Source organism: Tiliqua scincoides, chromosome 2 (genome assembly GCF_035046505.1).
Source record: "Tiliqua scincoides isolate rTilSci1 chromosome 2, rTilSci1.hap2, whole genome shotgun sequence".
Taxonomy (NCBI): Eukaryota; Metazoa; Chordata; class Lepidosauria; order Squamata; family Scincidae; genus Tiliqua; species Tiliqua scincoides.
The window spans coordinates 64439143-64461743 of NC_089822.1; the positions used below are offsets into that span (position 1 = coordinate 64439143).

Here is a 22601-nt window from a genome sequence, read left to right on the forward strand (position 1 = left end):
TTTCCCAAAGAGAATGCCAATCTTCCGTTTTCCACCCAGATGCCAAAGCAAATGAAGTAGAGGTGAATCCACAGAAGCTCCAAAAATCCGTACGGCAAGAGTCACAAAGTTCAAGTCAATGTTTCCCTTTTTTATCCAGATCAAAGGCATGAATACAACAAGGCATTGTTAGTTGTGATGGGCAAAACTGAGTGTCTGTTGATGTAACAGAACAGGTTTTTAAGGCCTTTGTCTATGCAGAGTTATGCTAATGCAGAAGCCAGATTGAGTAGAAATTGAGGAAAAAACTGAGAAACATAAATAATGAAGGAAAGAAGAGATAACATGTCAGTAATGTCACAAAGTCAACACTGTGTCTACAGAGGGAGAAATGCACACAGCTTGCCCTTTGAAAGCTTCTCTGTATCTTTGTCTTTAATATTGTCAGAGTTAAGAATACATTTTAATGGAGTTTAGTGGCAATTGGACACATTCATTCATGCACTTCACAAGAGGAAGTGCTTGGAGTTTTTAGCCTAGAATATCCAGGTAGACTGGAGAGGCCTTGGCCAAGTTCTGAAGGAGGGAGTGGATTTCTTTGATGTTGAGCCTCATATGAGGCTCCCGCTGCCAACAACCCAGCATCAGATCATATACTTCCTTTGGGCATGTGCGAGGTCGCTGCAGGACGCGGCCTTGAGTGATACACTCGATCACCTGGAGAAAGAGGGAAGAAGAACAAAGAGAGAGCCAGTAGACAGATTTTTTTTTGTTATTCAGCAAGTACATCTACCTAGCCAATACTCTTCTTCCTAGAAAATGGTGTGATAGCAAAAGCAAGGAAGTCCCAACAGACCCAACAGAGGGAGTTCTCTGGATCATACCCTTTTATTTAATATGTTCATTACCACAGCCCAGCTTGCTTTATAGCATATTATTTGTACACTAGGACACACCTCATTGTTTGAGAGCTGATACCATGGCTGTTTGCCGTAGGTGAAGATTTCCCATAAGACGACTCCAAGGCTCCAGACGTCACTTTCTGTGGTGAACTTTCTGTACATAATACTTTCAGGAGGCATCCAACGAATAGGTAACATGGTATGCCCACCAACCTGGTTAGAAAGTTGTGAAGAATTTAGGTGAGTTATTGAGGAAGAAGTACACAGAGAAAAGAATGCCACATTTTCTGTCTTGACCTTCTGGATTTTACAGGGCAACATGTTATTTTCTATTATAATAAATGTTTATTTCATTCCATCATCCTCATGTCCCCTCATGTTCCATATCTCCATATTCCTCCTCTAGATGGATTATTCACTGCCAAGACAGTTCTCTTTGACTTTACCAGGGAACTTACATATGTAGTTTGCTACCTCCCTTTGCTGTAATATCAAAGTGACAAGTATTAGGAGGACCTAGCAGAGGTTCAACCAGGGTTCATGCAGCATTTTCTTCCAGCTGTGTGTCAGAGTTTAACTGTGGTATGGATCAAACATTATATTTCGAGCATGCAATTGTATTTGGTGCTACTGATTTACTCCTGAAAAGCACTTCTGCATTCACTTCAGAACACACAGAAGTATTTTTCTCAACCAGGATGCATTGCTGATTTCATAAGAGCAAAAGCAGATGGTAACTCATTTCATTTGTTCTAAAATGATTTCTTTATTACACATGCAGCCCAATCCTAACTCACACTGGATCAGGCAGGCCAGCTGGCTTGCCCCATATCCAGTGCGGGGTTGAGGCTGGCTGTGGTACAAGGGGAAGAGTACCCTTACCCTGGGTAACACGGCAACGGCCCAAATGGGGCTACTCTGATATGTGCCACATAAAGAAGTGGTGCAGATCTGAGCAGTGCGATGCTAGGCCGAGCCTCCAGGGAGAGGGGCTAGGATCTGGCCAAAGTGCCAGATTGTGGCTCCAACCCCCTCTAGGGCCTAGCCTTCCCACAGGCCTGCCCCTTGCCCCAGAACGCTCCAGTTCTGCTCTCCCCCCACCCTCCCCAGACTCCTGCACCCGCCTGACTCAGCTGGTGCAAATTCACTCAACTCAGAGCATGCTCTGGTGCAGAGAGGCCGGCGTGCATGCTTGTGGCAGACTCCTGACTCCTAAGACGTGAAAGACTTGCACCAGCCGATAGAGTGCTTGGGACTGCACCCTTGACGAACTGGAGAACATACTATTTAAGTGCTTTGTGAACCACCCATTTTCTTCTAGAATACGTGAATACATACGTAGGAAAGAAAAGCACAAGATGGGGCACGAAGGTGCAGATTTTATACCACCTACAAGGAATTGCACACCTTACGCACAAAAACATAAACATTTCCTGTTTTTATTGCTGGCATGCTTTATCCAAATGGGTTGTGGCAGATTACCGCAGTTACTAGAAGCCTGTATCCAAATGGTTGACTGGTCAGTCCAATTCAATTTATGAAATTAATTCATATACATACACACAGAACACAGTGACTCTTGGCCCTCATTACCTTTTCAGGCTTGTCAAGTCTCAATGTTTCAACAACAGAAGTAGCCACGAGTGGCAGAATTATTCTTCTAGGCAAACACACAGCACCCTGTCAGGATCTAGACACTGCACTCACCAGCCCTATGCTCCCTTTCATGACTTTTACACATCTGGGATATTGCATGAGTCAAACAGGCTCCAGCTGCTCTCTGATATTCTTGAATGAAGGAGTCAGACAAATAACAGGGCTCAAGTTCCATTTTACAGAGACAAAGGTGTAAGAGTTGCTTTGATGCCTTAGAAGGGCAGACAACACATTGGGCCAGGGTGACCCTCTCTCTGCAATGAGGAAAATTTGCTAGATAAAAAATTCAAGACTAAACAGGCATTTAAACCACAAACTCAACACATTTTCCCTTCTTGTGACCATTTTTTGCACATTCATAAGTGCACCCTGTTTGTTAGTTTATATTCTATCAAAAAGCAGAGGGAAATTTCAGGGGTATTGCCCTTTCTAGTTGGATGAAAATCATAGTATGTTACTACAATTATGAAATATTTCAATCTATTATATAATATCATTCACTGACATCCTCAGAAGCTCCATTTTGCTTCAGGTTACATTTCTTGACTGAAAGAGCAATTTTATCAATTAAATCGTTTGGTGTTGCTGTACATTGATTGTATCCATGAAAAAGCAAGTAAAACAACCCATAGAAGAGCAAAACTAACTATCTTCAGGCCCAATCCTAACCAAATTTCCAGCACTGATGCAGCCCTGAGATAGCAGAACAAATGTTCCCTTACCTTAAGGAGGCCTCAGGAATTGCCCTTCCACTGCAGGATGTTGTGCATGCCCCACTGGCACAGCTGTATCAGTGGTGGAAAGTTAGATAGGATTGGTCCTTAGGTATTTAAAAGTCTAAGGATCAATCCTTTTGGGACTAGCATTCTGGGAGTGCAGGGCCCTTTTCAGTAGCGCAAAAGCTGGGCCAATTTCATGTGCTGCTGGGCTGCTGCCGTAAATGGAGACAGATGTGGTGTACATGGCAGCAGTCCCAGGCTTCACAGGTGCTGGTAGGTTGACAGTGGTGAAAGGACGGGAAGGAGAGAAACAGGGCATTTAGGGGGAGGAACCAGAGACATATCAGGGGAGGAAGGGGATAGATCCAGCAATAGTTGTGCATGTCAGATCTTATCCCCTATTTTTTCTGCCCATTCTGCTCACTAGCTCTCCTATGGCTGGCATAGGTCCAGGGAGATCTATAAGCAATCGGGCAATCTACCTGGAGTAAGTAAGTAAAATACTCTTATCTCCTATAGGCTGATTGCCCCCCCCCCCCAGAATAGCATGCAGCATGTGCTTCATTAGTATGGATACTTGCTATAGCATGGTGGAGGATAAGATCGGACAGTTAATGAATGTTTTTACATTGTCCGAAACAGATTTCTAGATCCAAAAATCCCTTTTAGACACCAAAAAACATCCCCAAACTTCTCCAAGGAAAAATGTGCTACAATTCCTGTTTGGTGATTGTTGCCCTTCTAAGCTACCAAAAGAGCTGGCAGGCTGTTAGCCCTATAAAATGGTGACTGACTCCTATTACTTTACCTCTGCTATTTTGAGCTTCCAGAGGACATTATGGATTGGATCAACAGTGTTCCAACGAGGAGATGTGTAAAAATATTCTTCACTGAATTAATATGAACAATATGTGGCTGGTGTATGTGTGGAAAGTATAGTGTTAATAATGTATTACTAATATACATACCAGACACAAACAAGGATTCAGTTTCTGACCCTTGCCCTCAGATGAGCTGATAAAGCTAACAGCTCCCCTTCACTGCATTTACTCAGTGGGTGAATGATCATTCATTAGAAAGTAAAAAAAACATTAGATCCTTAGAACTACACCAGACCAAAGGGCAAGAGCCATTAAAACATTATCAGTTGTTAGAGGCTTTTGGTTCATTAAATATTAAGTGGCTCTTAAATGTGTTCATCATGTGGCATCTACAAGTATGAATACCTTAATTCAGTGGGTTTTATGGCACAGTCTTTAAAAAATTAATGAAATCTGTGATTGTAAAATATGATTCTCTTCTATTGGGGTTTTACTATGATGTAAGCATTCATTGTCACAAGAACTGCACAAGCTTGTAAGAAAAAGAAATGCGCCCTTTCTTGTATTAGCTTCCCTATAGTTAGATTTTAGAGAACAAGTGTAGTAGCATCAGTTGATATTTTATATCGCAAACACACGCACACTCACACACTCTCTATATAACAACTCTTGGGCTTCATTGACTGAGAGCGTAATCCTAGGATTGTGCTGGGCAGGCGCAAGTGCTGGGCTGGTGCAAGCTGACTTGTGAGTCAGCTGGGCCAGCACACATCTATGTGCCATCCAGAGAGGCCAGATGTTGAGAGGGAAGTTCGCACTGGCCTCCCTAGGCCGGTGCTGGGGTTTGGGGAAGGTGGGGAGAAGATGGAACTGGGCTATGCCAGTGCTGGAAAGTTGGTTAGGATTGCGCCCACAGTCTGTTTAGATGCTATGATTTACAATAATATGATCAACTTGGATAGGATTGGGCTGTAAATCCCATTAAAATGAACGGGACTTGTGTTAGTTTTGATTACCCTGTCTCATTGGTTTAAATGGTTGCTTAATCATGTCTTATTTTCTTAGGATACAACTCATTGTTCACAAATAAAACAGCCCATTATTGAGGTGAAGAAGAAACAGTTCAGCAGACATAATGGAGGCTTTACAATTCTGGCTACTACCACCACCCTCCCCCATCCTGTATCGGTAGTTTACAGTGCTAGCAGTTGACACTGGTGAGTTCTTCGGTGGGGGGATTTTGTACAGGATTCCTGCCTGTTTAGCTGCCCAGTGCGGCAGGCGAATGGGTCTAGAACACAACCTCTGACTGCCCTTCACTGCCAGTTTCAATAATATTTGAAGACCTTGCTGCTATCAGGTCACTGATCTCCTTGAAACCCTACTATTTGAGTTTAGCCTTGACCTCTGTGCACTTCTGCAGCATCTTCAACTGCAAGTAAAACCAGCTGAGTGCAACAAGCAAACATGCACAGTGGATAAAAGACATCAGAGAGCAATCAGTCCTTGATCAGTCATGTGATGCTCACAGAGTGAGCGTGAGCAAATCCCTGCCTCTCAGCCTACACTACTTCACAGGAAGTTGTCAGTACACAAATGAGGTAGGAGTGATGCAGAACAATAAACAACAAACCTGTTGAATGTGACACCCTTCTCTTCAAAATTAGCTCATGGGATATTTAATGATCACAACACAGGCACCACTTTAATTAGCCCTCTCATACTGAAGCTCCATTCTAGAATCAGCTACATTATTTGCAAAGGAACATAGAACTTCTTTTTTTCCAGCGTAATTTGAGTGGGATTTGCACTTTCAGCATTGTCAAGAACACCAATATCCAAGAATTTTGCACCGTTCCTTTTCATTAGGAAAGACTAAAGAAATGTTCTGCTTTCTCAAATTCGATGAATAGGTTCTGCAACCATCACAATATTTTCTGATCAAGAATGCAGAAAGGGTAGGAAAGGGAATAGTTGGGCTCGAAGGCACACATCCGGTATTCCTTATCAGCCTTTCACTCCCTGTTAAAAGGTACATTAATGTGGATATAATGAACACATGTCATTCAACTCTGTATATGCCACTTGTTAAAAATAAGAGAATTCATTCTTCTCTCATTCATGCTCACTCTGCTGCGGTAATGACACAAACACTGCCTGCTTTTGTGGGAGCACACTATAAAGACAGCAGTGGTATTGCATACTAATTGACATACTTTAATGACTCCTCTCCCTCAAGCTCTCCCCCCCCCCGCACTGAATTGCCAGTTCCCAGCACATGAGACCTGCTACCATGGAAACTAAGTCTCCAAATGCGCAAAACCCACCACATCAACATTTTGAGCATGCTGCTGGTGAATTTCAAAAAGATACGAGAGGCTAGGGAAAAGGCACAAGGAAAGGAATTGCTTTTATGGACACGGTGCTACAGTTCCTGACAGATATGTTATTGCCAGGAGATAAATGCTCTCCCACAATTCCCACTGCCACACCAGAGCGCAACACTGCATTATTAACAGTATACTCGTGCACACAAACATGTGGAGGTCAAAACACAGAAAACCATCAGACCAAAAATGTATGTACTCATCTACTTTACTTTCTTCCACCATGACAGAAATCCCTTTAAAGGCAGAGAAGTTCTTCTGAGTCTGGGACAATTCAGGGTCAAACAAGATGCGCATACAATAGGTTGTTTTGGTTTTTTGCATGCTATAAATAGCATACAGGGGGTATATGTTCATGCTAAAAACCTTTATTCTCTCAGCTGTGATTTCGGGACATTTTGCACACCCCACTCTACCCCCTCCCTTCTTGCTTCTGGTACACTAATCTGAGAACACTAATATGTGGAAATGTGCTATGGAACCATTTCATATTTCAAGGGATGTGTAGTTGCTTCACCTATTAGAGACGGTCTAGCCAAACAGATGGACTGCTGAGAAGGTAGGGGATCTAGAGCCTAATCCTATGGGTTCTGAGCACTGGTGAGCACTGTGAGCACACAGATAGGGTGGGACATACATTGGAAAAAAACATTGAATGCGTGTTTATTTTAATAGACAATACAGCAAGAGGGCAATGCACTGGAACTTGCAGGCAAGCAGGACTAAGCAAGAAGAGATCTGGAATGACATGCAAATGTTTTGTTTGGTTTGCATTTCAGGGGATGTGGGGGATTCGGTCTTCAGAAGAAAGTCATCTCTGATCTTTAAATAGCTTCCTTTTAATAACTGTAATTTAACCTGCCCCTGCCCAGCAGTCTCTGGATTCCAATAAGACTCTGAGTGGTTGCTCCACAGAAGGCAGTCAGAAGGCAGGGGAGTGCCTCTATGTAATTAAAATTACAGCTGCGGAGAGCTGTTCATTGAGCTTTCAAATCTTGGTGCCAAAAACAACATCTCTACTTGTGAGGGCGGACATTCAAGATCCATGAGATTTGAAATTTTTGAAAAAGAAATCACAGTGTATGGTGATTAGTCAAACTGGGGTCCCAGACTGGAACAGGGATTAAACTTAGTCACATCTTCTTCCTGCAAGTCTTGGACTGGAATTTCCCAATTCGCTTCCATACAATGTTTGGAAGTAACAAACAGTGTTTCTCCCTCTTAACATTATGATCAAGTGTCATCTAATATCATTTCACCGTCACCCAGTTTGAGAGGATAATAACTTTTATTGGAACCAGAGATGGACTTCTGTTGACTCATAACTGTACAAAACCCACTAACAAGCATGGAAAGCGGAATTAGACAAAACAATTCTTTACCCCTAAGAGGTTGCCTCAAAATTCCTATACACTTCACCAAATTTCCAGTTGCCCACAGCAGATACTGCCCATGATACTACAGCCATATTTGTTACCTATCTCATTCTACTCTATTGCTCCTCTAAGGGCGCAATCCTTACCCCTTATGTCAGTGCTTTCCAGCACTGGCATAGCGGTGCCAATGGGACATGTGCTACATCCTGCAGTTGGGTGTCACTCACTGAGGCCTCCTCAAAGTAAGGGAATGTTTGATCCCTTACCTCAGAGCTGCAGTGCCCTTATGTCAGTGCTGGAAAGCACTGACATAAGGGGTTAGGATTGCACCCTGAATGTTACTTATTTTCCAGTTCCCAAGATTGGAAACTTTAGGGGTAAACTACATGCTGCATACAAGGGTGTGCAATATCCATTAGAGAGGTGCAGGACTCGGAAGAAGTTGGGTGCAACTTCTTTCACAAGTGAGCCAGATGGAACAGAAATGCCATTCAAACAGGAAATATCTGGGGGTCCTCTTGGGAATTAGGTCTGACTGTAGACTGAGAATAAATACAAAGTACATGCAAATGCCTGTTACAAAGATCCAATTATTTTTAATGGAAAGCAGAATCAGGAAGCTGTGATTTTGAGTGAAGTAGGATGGAATGGTGATGGCGGAAGTACTTCGTCATTTCTTTGTTCGCCATTTTTCTCCTCAGTATTGCCCTGCCCCACAAGCTGCTTTTCTCCAGTGGGGCTCCAACTACATGTCTACGCTTAGAAGAATTCCCCTACCCTACCCTACACGTGCTAGTAGATTCACCCATTTAACCTGGCGGTGAGTTCTCCGTTCACAAATCCTTTACTTCATGGTATTTTTACACAGAACTACTCTGGAGTAAATGATTAGGAATGAAAAAGCAATGGAAGGGTGGCTAAAAATAAAGCCAGCCACCATGGCAATCACAGCACCTACTTTGCCGCAGCCGAAAACCCCTTTGTCATCTTCTAGATCCTGGCATGACGCAATGGCTGGACCAGGCTGTGACGTAGGAGCAGAGCTGAAAAGCAAATGTGGGGAAGGAGCTAATTTCATTTGAGTACCAGTTGCCAAAATAGCATCTAATAAAAAGCTTTCAAACTGTGACAGTTCAATACAAACACCCACAAGGATGCCTTGGCAAGCTGCTTGACTCGTCACTAGCTCTCTTGCTTTTCCTGTGCAAGACCTCGACACCACTCGCCCACACAGGTATGCAGCCACACAGTGACAACTGAAATCTGCAGGTAGCTGCCTAGGACTGCCATTCTGAAGTGCAAGGAAGGCACCTTGGCCTTTGCCTAAAGCATTTGTACTGTGCCCTTGGATTGGCAGCTACAGTTCCAATCATTACTGAAAGAAAAATAATCCTGCTGTGATACATTAACTCTTTTTAATGAATAGGCATTTTGTACTAGAAATAGACAAAGTGAGATCACCCTCTGCGTTTATTACACTGCTGTTATCTTTAACAAACATTTGAGAGAGCCACATGGAAACCTACATTGCACAGAAACAGGAAACTGAGTGGATCTGACATAGAAGGCTCAGTCCAGAACAGAACCCCAGTGGATAACCAGGCAAGACCTGTATAGTTGTGTTTTTTTTTTGAAATGATGATGCAATCAAAGCTCAAGTAAGTGTCACAAACAAAAAAATGTAGAGTGCTCTTTAAGACTTCAAGGAGGCCAGGCACTGGCACACCAGTCAGTTCCACCTTTTAGACAAACAATGGGAAGGGTGCCTTTTTAGACAAGTTGGTGACAGACTAAAAGAGATTTCTGTGGTGGTTTGATAGGCAATGAATGACTCGATACAGGTCATTGGGAAGTACAAGAGGAGAAATCAGAGTTTTATTTTGTGTGTTCAGTTATTGTATTTGGCCGTGTGTTTTATTATTTTGTAACCTGGTTTAACTTTCTGTCAGTCAAAACGGAAAAAAGAAAAGAAAAAAAGACTCCAGGCTTCTTTCCTTTACTGAAGAAAGCCCATGAAAGAAGGGAGTCTTCCACTGATTTATTACTTCTATTATCTATAACAAATGTACTTTAATATTTACCGACTTATGTTTACTTTATATCTAAATATATTTATCTGTCATTAAGAAATCTCTGTTGTGTTAGGGTGCAACTGTACAGCACATGTCTTTAACCTTCTCCTTCCCAGTCATTTGTATGCTCAAAGTTACTGTAACCTAAGCTGCTTTCCTTAGTCAGGGAAAAAGGTACAATCTCCATACCTTTTATAGGGCAAAAAAGAAGCTGGGGCGGGGATTGGTAAGGATTAAAGACCCCACCCCTTTGCACCTGCCAGTTCTTTGCTCAGTCTAAAGCCATGTGCTTCAGACTACTTTGCCCCTATAAAGAAAACACTTTTAATCACAGATCCACCCTAACACACTAGAGCAGTGGTTCTTACACATTTAGCATCAGGACCCACCGGGACAGAATGAGAATTGGAAGTGATGTCATGACCGAAAGTGACATCATCAAGCAGGAAAATTTTTAACAATCCTAGGCTGCAATCCTACCCAAGATTAAGTCCCATTGACTATCATTGGTAAAAGAATATACATAGTAGCCTGTTCAAAGTTCAGGTCTGTCACATTTCCCCAAATGCAGTCACATACCATGTAGCGTCAAGTCTAATATATTAAAAATAAAATATTGAAATGAATGGGGACCCACCTGAAACTGGCTCGCAACCCACCTAGTGGGTCCCAGACCCACATTTCATATTAACATGTACTTAAATACGAAGTGAATGTAAATAGGTAAATATTAAGGTGTATATATTTTAGATAGCAAAAGTGTAGTTTCACCCTTGCATGTGGTGTATTGCAGATTGAATCTAAAATTTTTATTTTCTCATTTATTCTAAAAGAAGTTATAGATGGGTAAACTCCCACCCTGATTATCCTAGGTTTGCTTGGAAATGTGGAACTATTTTTCCCAAACTGGAGAATAGCTCTGCTTATTTTTTCAAACCAATCCAAATTCACACACACTCCACTCCTAGCCATCTTTCCCAATCTTCCAAACCCTTCCCTCCCCAGAGATGGACAAGTCCAGCAGGGCTTGACTCGAGTCAAGTTGCTGAGTCACCATCCCCCGCAACTCGACTCGAAAAAGAGTCCTAATGGGGGCACTTTCCGAATTGCTGAGTCACCTTTTAGTGACTCTAAAGGACTCGAGTCAAGTCACTCCCCTTTCAAAAATCCTGCCGTGGAAAAAACGGGGCTGCTGCCAAGGGTGTGTGTGTGTGTGTGTGTGTGTGTAGGAGTTCTCTTTACTCACTCCCCTGCTGAACTCACCCATCTGTTAACAGGGCGGGAAGGTTGGGACGAACTGCGAGAGCAGGGACAGAAGTGGCAAGAGGAAGGAGGATCATGCATAGCAGCTGGAAGGCTTACCAGGATGACCCAATCCTTTTCAGCCCTACTCAGAAGTAGTCCCACTGAAGTAGGTCATGCAATGTGGCTTCCCCCTCCCAAGTAACAATAAGCCTATGGAAGCCATGAGGTTCGTGATTGCTATGAACTGCCTCCACCCAGCTTCCCCACCTCCTTTTTTCCTCTCCAGCCAATCATAGGGCAAGAACCCCCTTGGACTCCTCCTCCTGCCCTCCCTCAGCCAATAAAAATATCAGAATGCTCATCCTTTGTCCAATGATCACCCCTTCCTTCCTATCAGAGATGGGAAAAGAGAGCCCAGTTCCGCCTCCCCCCATTCATTGCAACATTAACCCTTTCCTGCCTCCTGGCTGCTCGCTCCATCGGAATGCCGGCCCACATGATTTTTCACGCAGCTAAAACAGTAAGCAAGTTCCCCCAGGCAGACTTGAGTCAGCATGCGTGGGGATGAGTGCAGAGTCAGGGAGGCCCTGACTCGAGTCTTCTTCAGAGTCTTCCATACGTGTGACTCATAAGTCGCCGAGTCACCCAAAATCATGCATTCTCGCAACTTGAGTCTGAGTCATCTGAATCAAATTCCCAACCCTGTCCCTCCCTCTCCTTAACACTTAGCTTAACACAAGTGATCTTGGGATAATAGCTAACTCCCATTTGACTAAACCACAGTTTCCTGAATTTGGAAAGTATGATTTATTACAGTGTTTCTCAAGGTTTGTCCTCTGCCATACCACTTCACATGGTTTACCTATTTGAAGTACCACCGGAAGGTACTGGCAATGACATCATCACCAGTTACTTCTGGGTTGGGAGGCGAGATGTGATGCAACAGGCACCAGTAAGAGGCTCAGGGTGGACAGGAGGGCTTTTCTAGCATGGAAAAGCATGATTTGGAGCTATTCTCCTTCAAGCTGAGCCTCCTACCACTGTTGGTTGCATTGAGTTCCTGATCTTGCTGCCAGGCAGCAAGTGTCTAGAGGTTCTGTGAGTACCACCAGGCACCACCAGAAGTTCCACTGGTGCTACCTGTACCGCTGGTTGAGAAACACTGATTTATTATAAATGGTGAAAGGAAGCTTTTAATATCTTTCAATTACACACAGAGAGGAAGGGGAGTGCTTCTATCAGCAATCCATAGTTTATTGTTTTGAGTGAACCTTGCTATAAAGGCTTGTGCTCCACTAGAAATGATCTAAATTGTCTTTTTAATCCTTGAACCTGATTCTTCAGATGCTTCAGGGGTGTGATGCTAGTTCGCCTCCTCGTGGTGCACCCTGGATGGCACGAAAGTGTGAGCTAAATGAACTAGCAATCAGCTGGCACCCAGACCACACTGTAGATTTCCTGGCTTTCTAAAACATGGCAATGGAAAAGCAAAACAGGCCCTTTCAGGCCCAAATGATGAGACAGATCAGGAACATCATTAGAATCTGCCAAATCAATGTCGAAGGGCTCAGTAGATCTAAGAGCCAATACATCTCTAAATTTCTATTAGAAAGGAATATAGATCTTGCAATCCTTCAAGAGACACACATAGAAAATGAAGAACAACAATCCAGCAGAGGCAAGATTCAAAGTTATGACCTACTAGGGGCCACGTACCATCGCAGTAATGGCGCAGCCACATATATCAGAAGAAACATAGAAAATGCCTCTCTATTGTCAACCTCCACAAACAATAATATACATGATGTTGTTTCTAAACTAGGCAATCTCACAATAATGAACATTTGTAAGCCACCGCAGATACCCTGGCCATAGCACTTTCTGAGCGTCAAACCATACCCTACAATTTAAGCAGGTGATTTTAACAGTCATCATGTCAACTGGAAATATTGCTCTTTGGACGATAATGGGGAATTGTTACTCAACTGAGCTGCTGCAAACAAAGTCCAACTGATTTTTGATGCCAAAGACAAGGGTGCATTTCAATCTGCAGCTTGGAAATGTGACACTAACCCAGATCTATGTTTCGCCTCAGAAGACCTAAATTTGCAGCCAGTCCCTATAACCAGGAAAGTACTGGACAAATTCCTACACAGTCAGCATCGCCCTGTTTTGCTTGAAATTGGAATTCAGATTCCTTTAATTTGCTCTAGTTCCAGACCCAGATGGAACTTCCACAAAGCCAATTGGCCTAAATTCACCAGAAATCTTGACAGGCCTGTACAATGGATTCCACTTACAAGCCAACATTATCAAAGATTTGCGAGGGCAATAATTGCCGCAGCAAAAACAAACATCCCCTGAGGATTTAGATAAGAATACATCCCAGGATGGAATGGAGAGACAGAAGAACTTTATCAGACCTTCCTACATAGTGGTGACCCAGAGATTGCTGACAACCTTCTCCATATGACCTTCTCTTCTTCTCTGAACGCAGCCCGACGCAAGAAATGGGAACAATTTACTTCATCATTAAATTTCAGCAAATCAAGCAGGAAAGCTTGGAGCCTTTCAAGGGAACTGGGTGGTGCCAGTCAACCTGCACAACAAATCCCCAGTATAACCCCTGATCAAGTAGCCTCTTGAGTTGTATCCCTTTCCAAAGCCCCAAGGGGGAAAGAGCACTCTACCACCATCAAGAGAGCCCTTACAGCTTTTTGGTGGTCGTCCCAAACGCATCCCAAATATTCCCACCTATTTTCAATGGACGAAATAAATGCAGCTATCAGCAGTCTGAAGTGTGGCAAAGCCCCTGGCTTTGATGGCATCCATCCTGAGTTTTTCATACATTCTGGGAGACACACAAGGAAGTGGCTTGGCAAATTCTTCTTGGACACTTTCTAGTGGACACCTTCCACTGGAATTTTAAAAAGCTAAAGTAATATCAGTTCTGAAACCCAGTAAACCACAAGGTAGAGTAGACAGTTATCGCCCAATTGCTCTTCTGAGCTCATGTTACAAACTTTTGGAGAAACTAATCATAAACAGAATTGGCCCTATAATTGATGAACACCTGCCTGTAGAACAAGTGAGCTTCTGACAAAATCGTAGCTGTGTTGACCAGGTGTTGAGCATGACAAGTTATATCGAGGCTGGCTTTCAATGAGGTTTAAAAACTACAGTTGTATTTATCGACCTAACTGCGGCATATGACACCGTGTGGAAGGAGGGTCTGCTATATAAATTGTGTCGCATCATCCCCTGTGAAAAACTATATCGATTAGTCAACAATATGCCAAGTGACAGGTCTTTCCAGATCATAATGGGGGACAATTCAAGTAAGGTAAGAAGGCTAAACAACGGTCTCCCACAAGGCTCTGTAATGGCAACCACAGTATTTAACCTGTACATCTCAGACTTGCCAGTAACAAGGGGACTTAAATTTGGATATGCCGACGACTTGGCTCTAGCAGTGCAGGGAAAAAACATGGAGGTGTTGGATGGGCTCCTCTCAGAAGACTTCAAGATCCTGGAAAAATATTTAGTTGAGTGGAGGTTAATACCCAGTATCAGCAAAACGGTGCCTACACTTCCACCTTAACAATAAATTAGCTAATGCAGCCCTGAAGGTCTATCTAAATAATAACCTACTCCCTTACAATCCTCATCCAAAATATCATGGAGTCACTTTGGACTGGATTCTCTCTTATAAGAACACATCTTCAAAAATTAATACCAGGAACAACATACTCCAGAACTTAATAGGAACAAGAAAGGGAGCTTCAGCCACTACTCTCAGAACATCAGCATTAGGATTGATCTACTCCGCAGCAGAATACTGTGCTCCATTATGGCTTAACAGATGTCATACTAGCAAGATTGATGCCAGATTAAATGAAACCATGACGATCATAAGCGGCTGTATAAGACCCACTCCTGTCTGTTGGCTCCCTGTCTTGAGCCACATAGCACCATCAGCTGTATGGAGACAAGATGCTTTAGTGAAAGAATATAGAAAAAACAACAACAACCCACTTTTACCAGTACATGCCGATCTTCCTCATCTATCAATCGGTGGGCTTAAATCCAGGAAGCCTTCTCTGGCACTCACACAACATCTGCACAACAATTTTAACATCAATGCGCAATGGAAAGCTAAATGGGCAGTCAAACGCCCAGAAACGGGTAGATATATAGATGATCCTACACTTAAGGTGCCAGGTTTTGACTTACCTCACCAGCACTGGAAAACATTGAACATGATCCATACCCTACATGGTGTTAGTCAGGACTCAATGTTTAAATGGGGGCTAGTATCTACCATACAGTGTGATTAGGGATTCTCCCACCAAACCATATACCACATTGTGTCTGGCTGCAAACTGAAGGTGTATACTGGCCCATGGTCTGACTTTTTCAATGAAGGTAACTCTGTCCTTGAATGGCTGCATGAACTGGACATTGACATTTAATCTAGCCTAATTGATATATAAGTCCATGTATTATATGCCATCCGCTAAATAAATAAATTCAGATACTAAAAAATATCTTGGTGGTTAATGATTATTTTACAAAATATGTGACTCTAACCCAGGGCTTTTCAAATTGGGGCGTTGCGATGCCCCAACCAAAGGGTCCTGGCCTCTTTTCTCTTAAGGGGCAGGGGTAGGGAGGAGGCAGTGACGCGATCCCCAGGATTATGTCGCTAAGGAGGCTGCAGGGACTGGCCTGTACTTACCAGTCCCTACAGCGGCCTTCCTGGGGTGTGGGGAGCCCTGAGCAAGCGTCTGCAGGGCTCCCCGTATCTTCAAAAGTGAAAGTGCAGCGATCACACTCCCAGTTTTGCAGAGGTGTGGTGTGATCGCTGCGCTTTCACTTTTTGAGCTTTGGGGAGCCCTGCAGATGTTTGCTCAGGGCTCTCTGCACCCCAGGGAAGCTGCTGTCTTCCCCCCGCCCCTGCCGCCTTCCCCCTCCTCTATAAGGACTTACTATGGTCCTCAAACTCCCTGTGAGTTTGAGAACCGCAGCTCTAACCAATAAAAAACTGCAAACATGGAACCTGCAGTATTGGAACAAAATCATTTTCTCCTTATGGGTTCTCTGTGTGTATTTCTAGTGATCAAGGTCAAATTCTGAGACTGAAGACCCAATCATATTGGCTAGCTGTGCCACTGGAATTCACATTCTGGGGGTGCAATGTGCTTTACGGCTGTTGCAAAAGGCAGCATGCCATTCATTGTGGCCATGCTGCTGTTGCAAGCAGCAAGCGGCCATTCACCACCTATCTAGGCAGTTCAGATAGGGAGGGGGCAGGACAGGGCAGAAACCCGGGTGGTGGATCAAGACCAGGAAGATGGAAGCATTGGCAGCAGTGGTATATTGGTGTTGCTGATATCCTATCCCCCTGCCCAGCCTCGATCTGCCTTCCCAGGTCCACTCAGGCTTGTGCCACAACATCACTGGCTTAGGTACAAGTAGATCCATTTGGGCAGCATAAGTTTACTCCCAGGCAAGGGAACAAACGTTACCAGAGATCTCTGGGATCACCCTCCTGGTAGGATGTAGCATGCACTCCAGTGGCGAGCTGCATCAGTGAGGGGGTGATTTGGTTAGGACTGGGCTATAAATTGAGAAAGATCACTGAAGGTCAGAGGAAACCCTGTGGATGATTTAATCATACTGTTCTAAATGTTAGTATAGAATTGCATTAGCAAACTACTTGAAGAAGATGGACCATTGGTTCATGCATGTAACTGCTTGAGGCTACTCGACTAGAGACTCTTACATCTTTTAGTACTAATTATGCTTCCCATCACACCAAGAGTGCAGTATGCAATAACAACTTAGAAAAATGTAGAGGACCTGTGATGCAAATTACGTTACATTTATTATCTTGCTGCTAAAGAGAGTGAAAAGTTTTAACAAATAATAAGCAAAGGTGGGATAGTACAATCTTTATGTCAACTGTAGAATCAGGAAGACAAATTCTTGTGCATAATTTGAATCACAGGGTAGCAGTGGCAGACCTCCCTGTCAGGGACCCCCAATCCAACCAGGGCCCTGACTTACCTCAAGTGGATGCTCCTGGAAGGGCAAGCCGGCTAGCTGGTCTGAAGGAGAGCCCCCAAGCCTCCGTGGGGGAGGGCTGCTGCCATCAAATGCAGCTCTGCGAGACCCCAACAGGGACGAAAGGGGGGCAACCCCAGACCCCAACAGGGACGAAAGGGGGAGAGCAGAGCAACCAGGGCAGGGGCTTGGATGGAGGCGCTGGGCAACCCCTCACCTGAGGGACAAGCTGAGAGGTTTGGGGAAGGAGGAATGAGGATGCTGGCCATAGAGCTGGGCGGGGCCTGGGGATTTCCCTGGAAGGAAGAGGCGGGGACAGGGAAGGCAGAGCTGGCCCTATAAAGAGGGAGAAGGCCAGTGATGAGCTGGCTGGAGGAAGGCAGGAGGTGGTGGTTCTCCCCACCCTCGCCCAAGACCAGAGCTACAGCCACAACAGGGAGGAGGACCAGGGTGACACAAACACCCTCCCCCTGCTACTATCTGAAGCCTCACCCCAGGGATGCTCTGGGATCCACCCTGCTGAACCCAAACACCCCCACACTCCCATTATGGACGATGGGGCAAATGCTCCAGGCGTGAGCCTTTAGGACCCCGTGGAAGCTCTGAAGTTGGAAACTGTGCTTCCAGAAAAACAGAAGCACAGTTTAAAGCCTCTGGGAAGCTTCCTCAATGCAGCCTGTGATCGTGTGAGGCTCTGTGAGCCTCAGGTGAGTGGGGGAGGGGGGTTGGAATTGCACACAGAGGGGTGGCAGCATCCTGCGGGGGGGGGTGCCGTCTTGAACCTTTGCCCTGGGGTGCAAGGCTGGGGAGTCCACCACTGCAGGGTAGCAGACATTAGCACTATATATATTGCTGGAGCAAATCAAAGAATTCACCTGACTACAAGATGCAGCTGGAATTCCAAATGAACTTTGCATAGGGACATATTTGGTCACGCTGATTTATTTCTTTTGCCCAGAGTGTACTCTCACCAAAAGAGGGCTCTATAAACAGAAAGACTAGACGGATGTGGTGAACCACATGAATGTGCTGATCCAAATCAAGGTGGGGAAAATTTTTTTACAAGGTCGTACATCTGAGTTACAACTCAACACTTTAGCAGGAGAATTTGATCCAAACTGCAAGGTGACCAACTTTTGGTCACAAGTCATATGAAGAGAAAGAACAACCACATGGTCACCCGCAATGGTAACGCTAATGTGCATTTGCCTGTGACAACTGCAGGTATATCTATGGATCTTTGCAAGACAGGTGGAGTTTGAACCGATCCAATCAAAGTCAATGAAGACTTTCTGATTTTGTGAAACATCCTGAGGATTAGAAATCCCCAGCTAGGGCCAGCCCACCCATGAGGTCAACTGATGTAGTTGCCTCAGGCAGCAGGTTGACAGGCGGTGCCCATCTCTGTCCACTTACTTGCTTCACTGCTCCTCCTCCCGCTCCCTGAATTAAAAAGGAGGAGGGAATTCTGTGTATGGAAATTCCACTAAGTAGGCAATTCAAATGACTGTGAGCAAGCCCAGCCGGTTCACTTAAGCCAGAAGATGGGAAAGTACTGTGGGCAGAAGTTACAGCAGGAGCTATGTAAATGTCATGATGTCCAGACTGGAAATAGACACTGCTCTCTATACTTGAGATGTATCTCCCTGAATATTGATACAGAAATGGATGACAGACTATGTAAGAGCATAATTTACATCCTTTATTTCCTTGCTGCAATCTGCAACCCTAATGGTAAGCAAGAATACATCGTTATAGTGTGATTCAACATTTGTAGGATGGATTCATCTTCATAACTTGTTTCTCCCACAGAGGACCACCAGGAATAAAGCCCCACCTTTACTGATAATCAAACGGTCAAGTCCTATGGGTGTTTTCTGACAATGCAACAAGTATCCCGCCGTCACAAAAATGCCCAGCAACAGTGCAAGGAGGGCACTCCTGCTGAGCTAGCCTGAGCTGCCACCACAGAGCATTAGCAACATCAGAGCCTCACCACTGTGCACCCCAAACTGTGTCAGCCTTGGCGGTGAGGACATGTCATGGGTGGGGAAGTAAAGGGCAGTTGGGTGGATCTGAGAGAGGTGAATTCTGACACTGCCAAAATCCTAACCCCTTTTCTTTCCTCAGATTTACATCAGCTGTACAGCTGGTATAGGCTGGAGGAGACTGATAGGCCAACAGGAGGCCTAAAGAGAAGTAAGGGAAAAAATATTTTTCCTTGCTGCTCACAGGCATCTTGATTGCTCCCCTCCCCTCCCATGCAGTGCACGGCTCCATGGTGTATTGTAAGATGACAATATTTCTTTTTGGGTACAGAAGCAATAAGCACATAAATGGGTAAAGCAAATTCCTTCTATTGATAACACATAAGCAGCATTAACAATCTTAAGAAAACAAACAGGACAGATTGCATGCTTACACCCTTTGGGTTGCTGGCAGCACTAATGCAGCAACGAGTGATTCCAATGGCCAAGGAGTACAGTACCATCACAGATGACCTACACAGATGCTCACTTGGACTTTCTTATATATGCCTACAATGCCTAATAATAGCTATTATTATATTTATACTTCTATTAATTGCTTGGAGGAAACACCATAGTTTTATGGAAAACCATCAAACGCATCGGGCCTCTCAACTGCACGTGCTGGACCTTTAAACAGCCCAAGATGAGATAAGTGGGGCAGGAAGAAGACTCAGCAAACTATGTGGTCACTTCTAGGTGCCCAGTCCTTGCCTGGGAACACTAACAAGGCTTAGAGGATGCGCTTAATAAAGAAGAGAAGTGAGAAGACCCCTTCCCCAGCCTGGCACCTCCCCATCTCCAATCTGCTTCTCTCCAGTCAGAAGAATTCCTTTGCTATTGGGAAGTTGGAAGTGGTCTTCCCACTGGGCAGCAACTCTTCCTGCACAATGGCAGACTGCGCTTCACGTGGCAGCTCACTTGTGTTTGCCCTCCAGCCCATTGGGGATGTGCTCCCCCTGCTCCTAGAAAAGGGGGAAATCAGAAACTTTCATCGCAAATTTGTTGTAGTAGACCAATTTTTGGAAGCGGAAGAAAAAACAGGGCAACTGTTAAACCAGGGAAGGCTTGAAGTTGCTAAATTGCTGCTAACAGGTGTTCAGATTAATGTAGGATAGGCTGAATAGCAGAAGGTATGAATGATAAATAGATCTCGAACAAAGCATAAACCTCATTTTTATGAGTCCCAGTTTGTGACTGCCCAAAGCAAAGTGCCTGGGATCATTAATAACCATTTTCAATGCTGTTAAAGATCAGAGAGTGTCACCTTTAATTTTCATGCTGATGAAAGACTTTGTAGTCACCCTCAGAAGTATAATGTTAATCTTTCCATTGTAGCAGAAGGATAAACTGTGCAAAATTTAACAGAGAGTTTTAGGCATTATCAGACCCAGTCCAACCTTGGGACTACAGAAATCCCCTTCATGTTTTGCTGCTAAAAAACAAACTGAAATTTGCAGGCTCTTTTCTTCAAAGATCTTCAACCTGTTACTACTGCAGGTGGTCTTTTGTAGTTGCCATATGCATAAACAACTCCAAACAGGAGCAATAACTCCAAGAGGTAGGTGTAATTGCTCCACTTTGATCTGGGGCAAAGGCACCAAGTGTGGGGCAAAGTCACTCTTGCTAACCCCCCATGAGGAAATCTGCTCATGAGTTATCTAATTTGGATGCCGGACTGAAAAGAAAAGGGAGGCAACCCTAAGTTTTAAGAAAATAAAACTGTGAGCAGTGGTATATTTCCAGCAGAAGCAGCTATGGTCTCCAATCACTGTGAAATGTCAACCCAAGGTGAAGAAGATGTTTTCTATGAATAAGCAGCAATTTTGCCGAATGTCAAAAGAGCTCTTCAGAGAAAGGGACAAACACTTTCACCTTCTGTTTGACCTTCGGTAGAGCTCAAGAGGGGAAAACCCCCTAAAGATCCTTTGTGTCTTGAGGCTGAAATGACCTGGCTAAACAACTATTATTTCATCACATGTTGGCTTTCTCCACCCCCTAATTAAAGTCCTCTTCCATCCTATCTGCACTATGATTCCAGGCAGCCTCTAAACACAGACAAACAAACAAACAAAGCCTGTGTAGTGAATACCATGCAGCAGGACAACATGCCAATTATTCAAAGGTTATCTCTCTCCACAGTCGTCCCTGCAGCATCTCTTAATAGCTGTGCCGACACAGTGCTGAATATCATTAATGATCTGAAAGAGCACAAGAGGCTGGGCCTATTTTGCTTGTAAACAGGCAAACTGCAGACAACCATCTCGGATGCAAACTAATATTCTCAACAAACGAGCGCAGGCATCATGGAGTGCCAGGTTCTAACATATTAATAAGGATGATTATGGAGACATCTATAACCAGCACACTCTTTTCAATTCTACTGCACTCAGCTCAGAGTTGCACAGATCAGACAAGGACTACTGGCAGTTTACACAATTATAAAATAGTTTTAAGAAAAGACACGTGCTCACTGTATGTTCTCGTGTCTTTACTAGCTTATTCACATTCTGTCATCAACTTTGATCCTAATTATGTTTGCCTTTAAGTCATACCTATTTATATCACTTTTTGGTCATAGCTACTGAGGTATAATCACCTCAGAATGATCATTGCTGACCATTGCTGACCAAACCTGTATTGTCAAAATGGCAGATCCCGTACTTTAGAGCAGCGTTTCTCAAACTATGGGTCAGGATCCACTAGGTGGGTTGCAACCAATTTCAAGTGAGTCACGTAGCACCTGCCATAGAAAATACGGAGCTAAAAACACAGGTTATAGAGCTGCTGGGTAGGGCAGGCTCGGGGGGGGGGAGGCATGGTGTTTTACCCTAAATAGGTGGGAAGATGGAAAGCTAGAAAGGAGAAAGGGTTGTGTGGTTGGAGAAAGATTCAAGACTGTGTTCTGTTTTGACTTCTGGGCTGGAATTTTTGAATTCTAAGCTATGTAATATAATAGCACAAGTGTGCTGTGTAATGGGACTTTTGGCTGATTGTGGCTTAGGTTTGAAGTCTAAATTGATGATGTCAGTTCTGGCCATGACATCACTTCCAGGTTAATGGCATCACTTCTGGTGGGTCCCAACCAATTATCATTCTAAAAAGTGGGTCCTGGTGCTGCAAAGTTGAGAACCACTGTTTTAGAAGCCATTTGTGACCTGTTATTACTGTTTGCTTGAACAACACATATGAGGTACAGGTATCCCCCGCTTTCTGACAGTTCCTTTTTTGATGATCTGATCTTTCAAGTTATACCTGGAAGTCATTCATTCAACACATGTTCAGCTCTTTCACAACCTCTCACTGCTGTTCTAATGGCTAAAAGGCTAAAATGATTTGCACATGACATGG

General features: G+C 44.0%; 1 protein-coding gene across 1 annotated transcript in view; it reads right to left on the minus strand.

Annotated features, from left to right (window-relative positions):
* Positions 1–510: 510 nt before the first annotated feature.
* Positions 511–22601, minus strand: part of NTRK2 (neurotrophic receptor tyrosine kinase 2) — a 177160-nt gene continuing 155069 nt past the window's right edge. Inside the window, exons 11-12 of the mRNA XM_066614976.1 lie at positions 936–1094; positions 511–696 (exon numbers count right to left, since the gene is read on the minus strand). Coding sequence (XP_066471073.1) covers positions 511–696; positions 936–1094 — 345 coding nt within the window. The remainder of the gene's footprint in view (positions 697–935; positions 1095–22601) is intronic.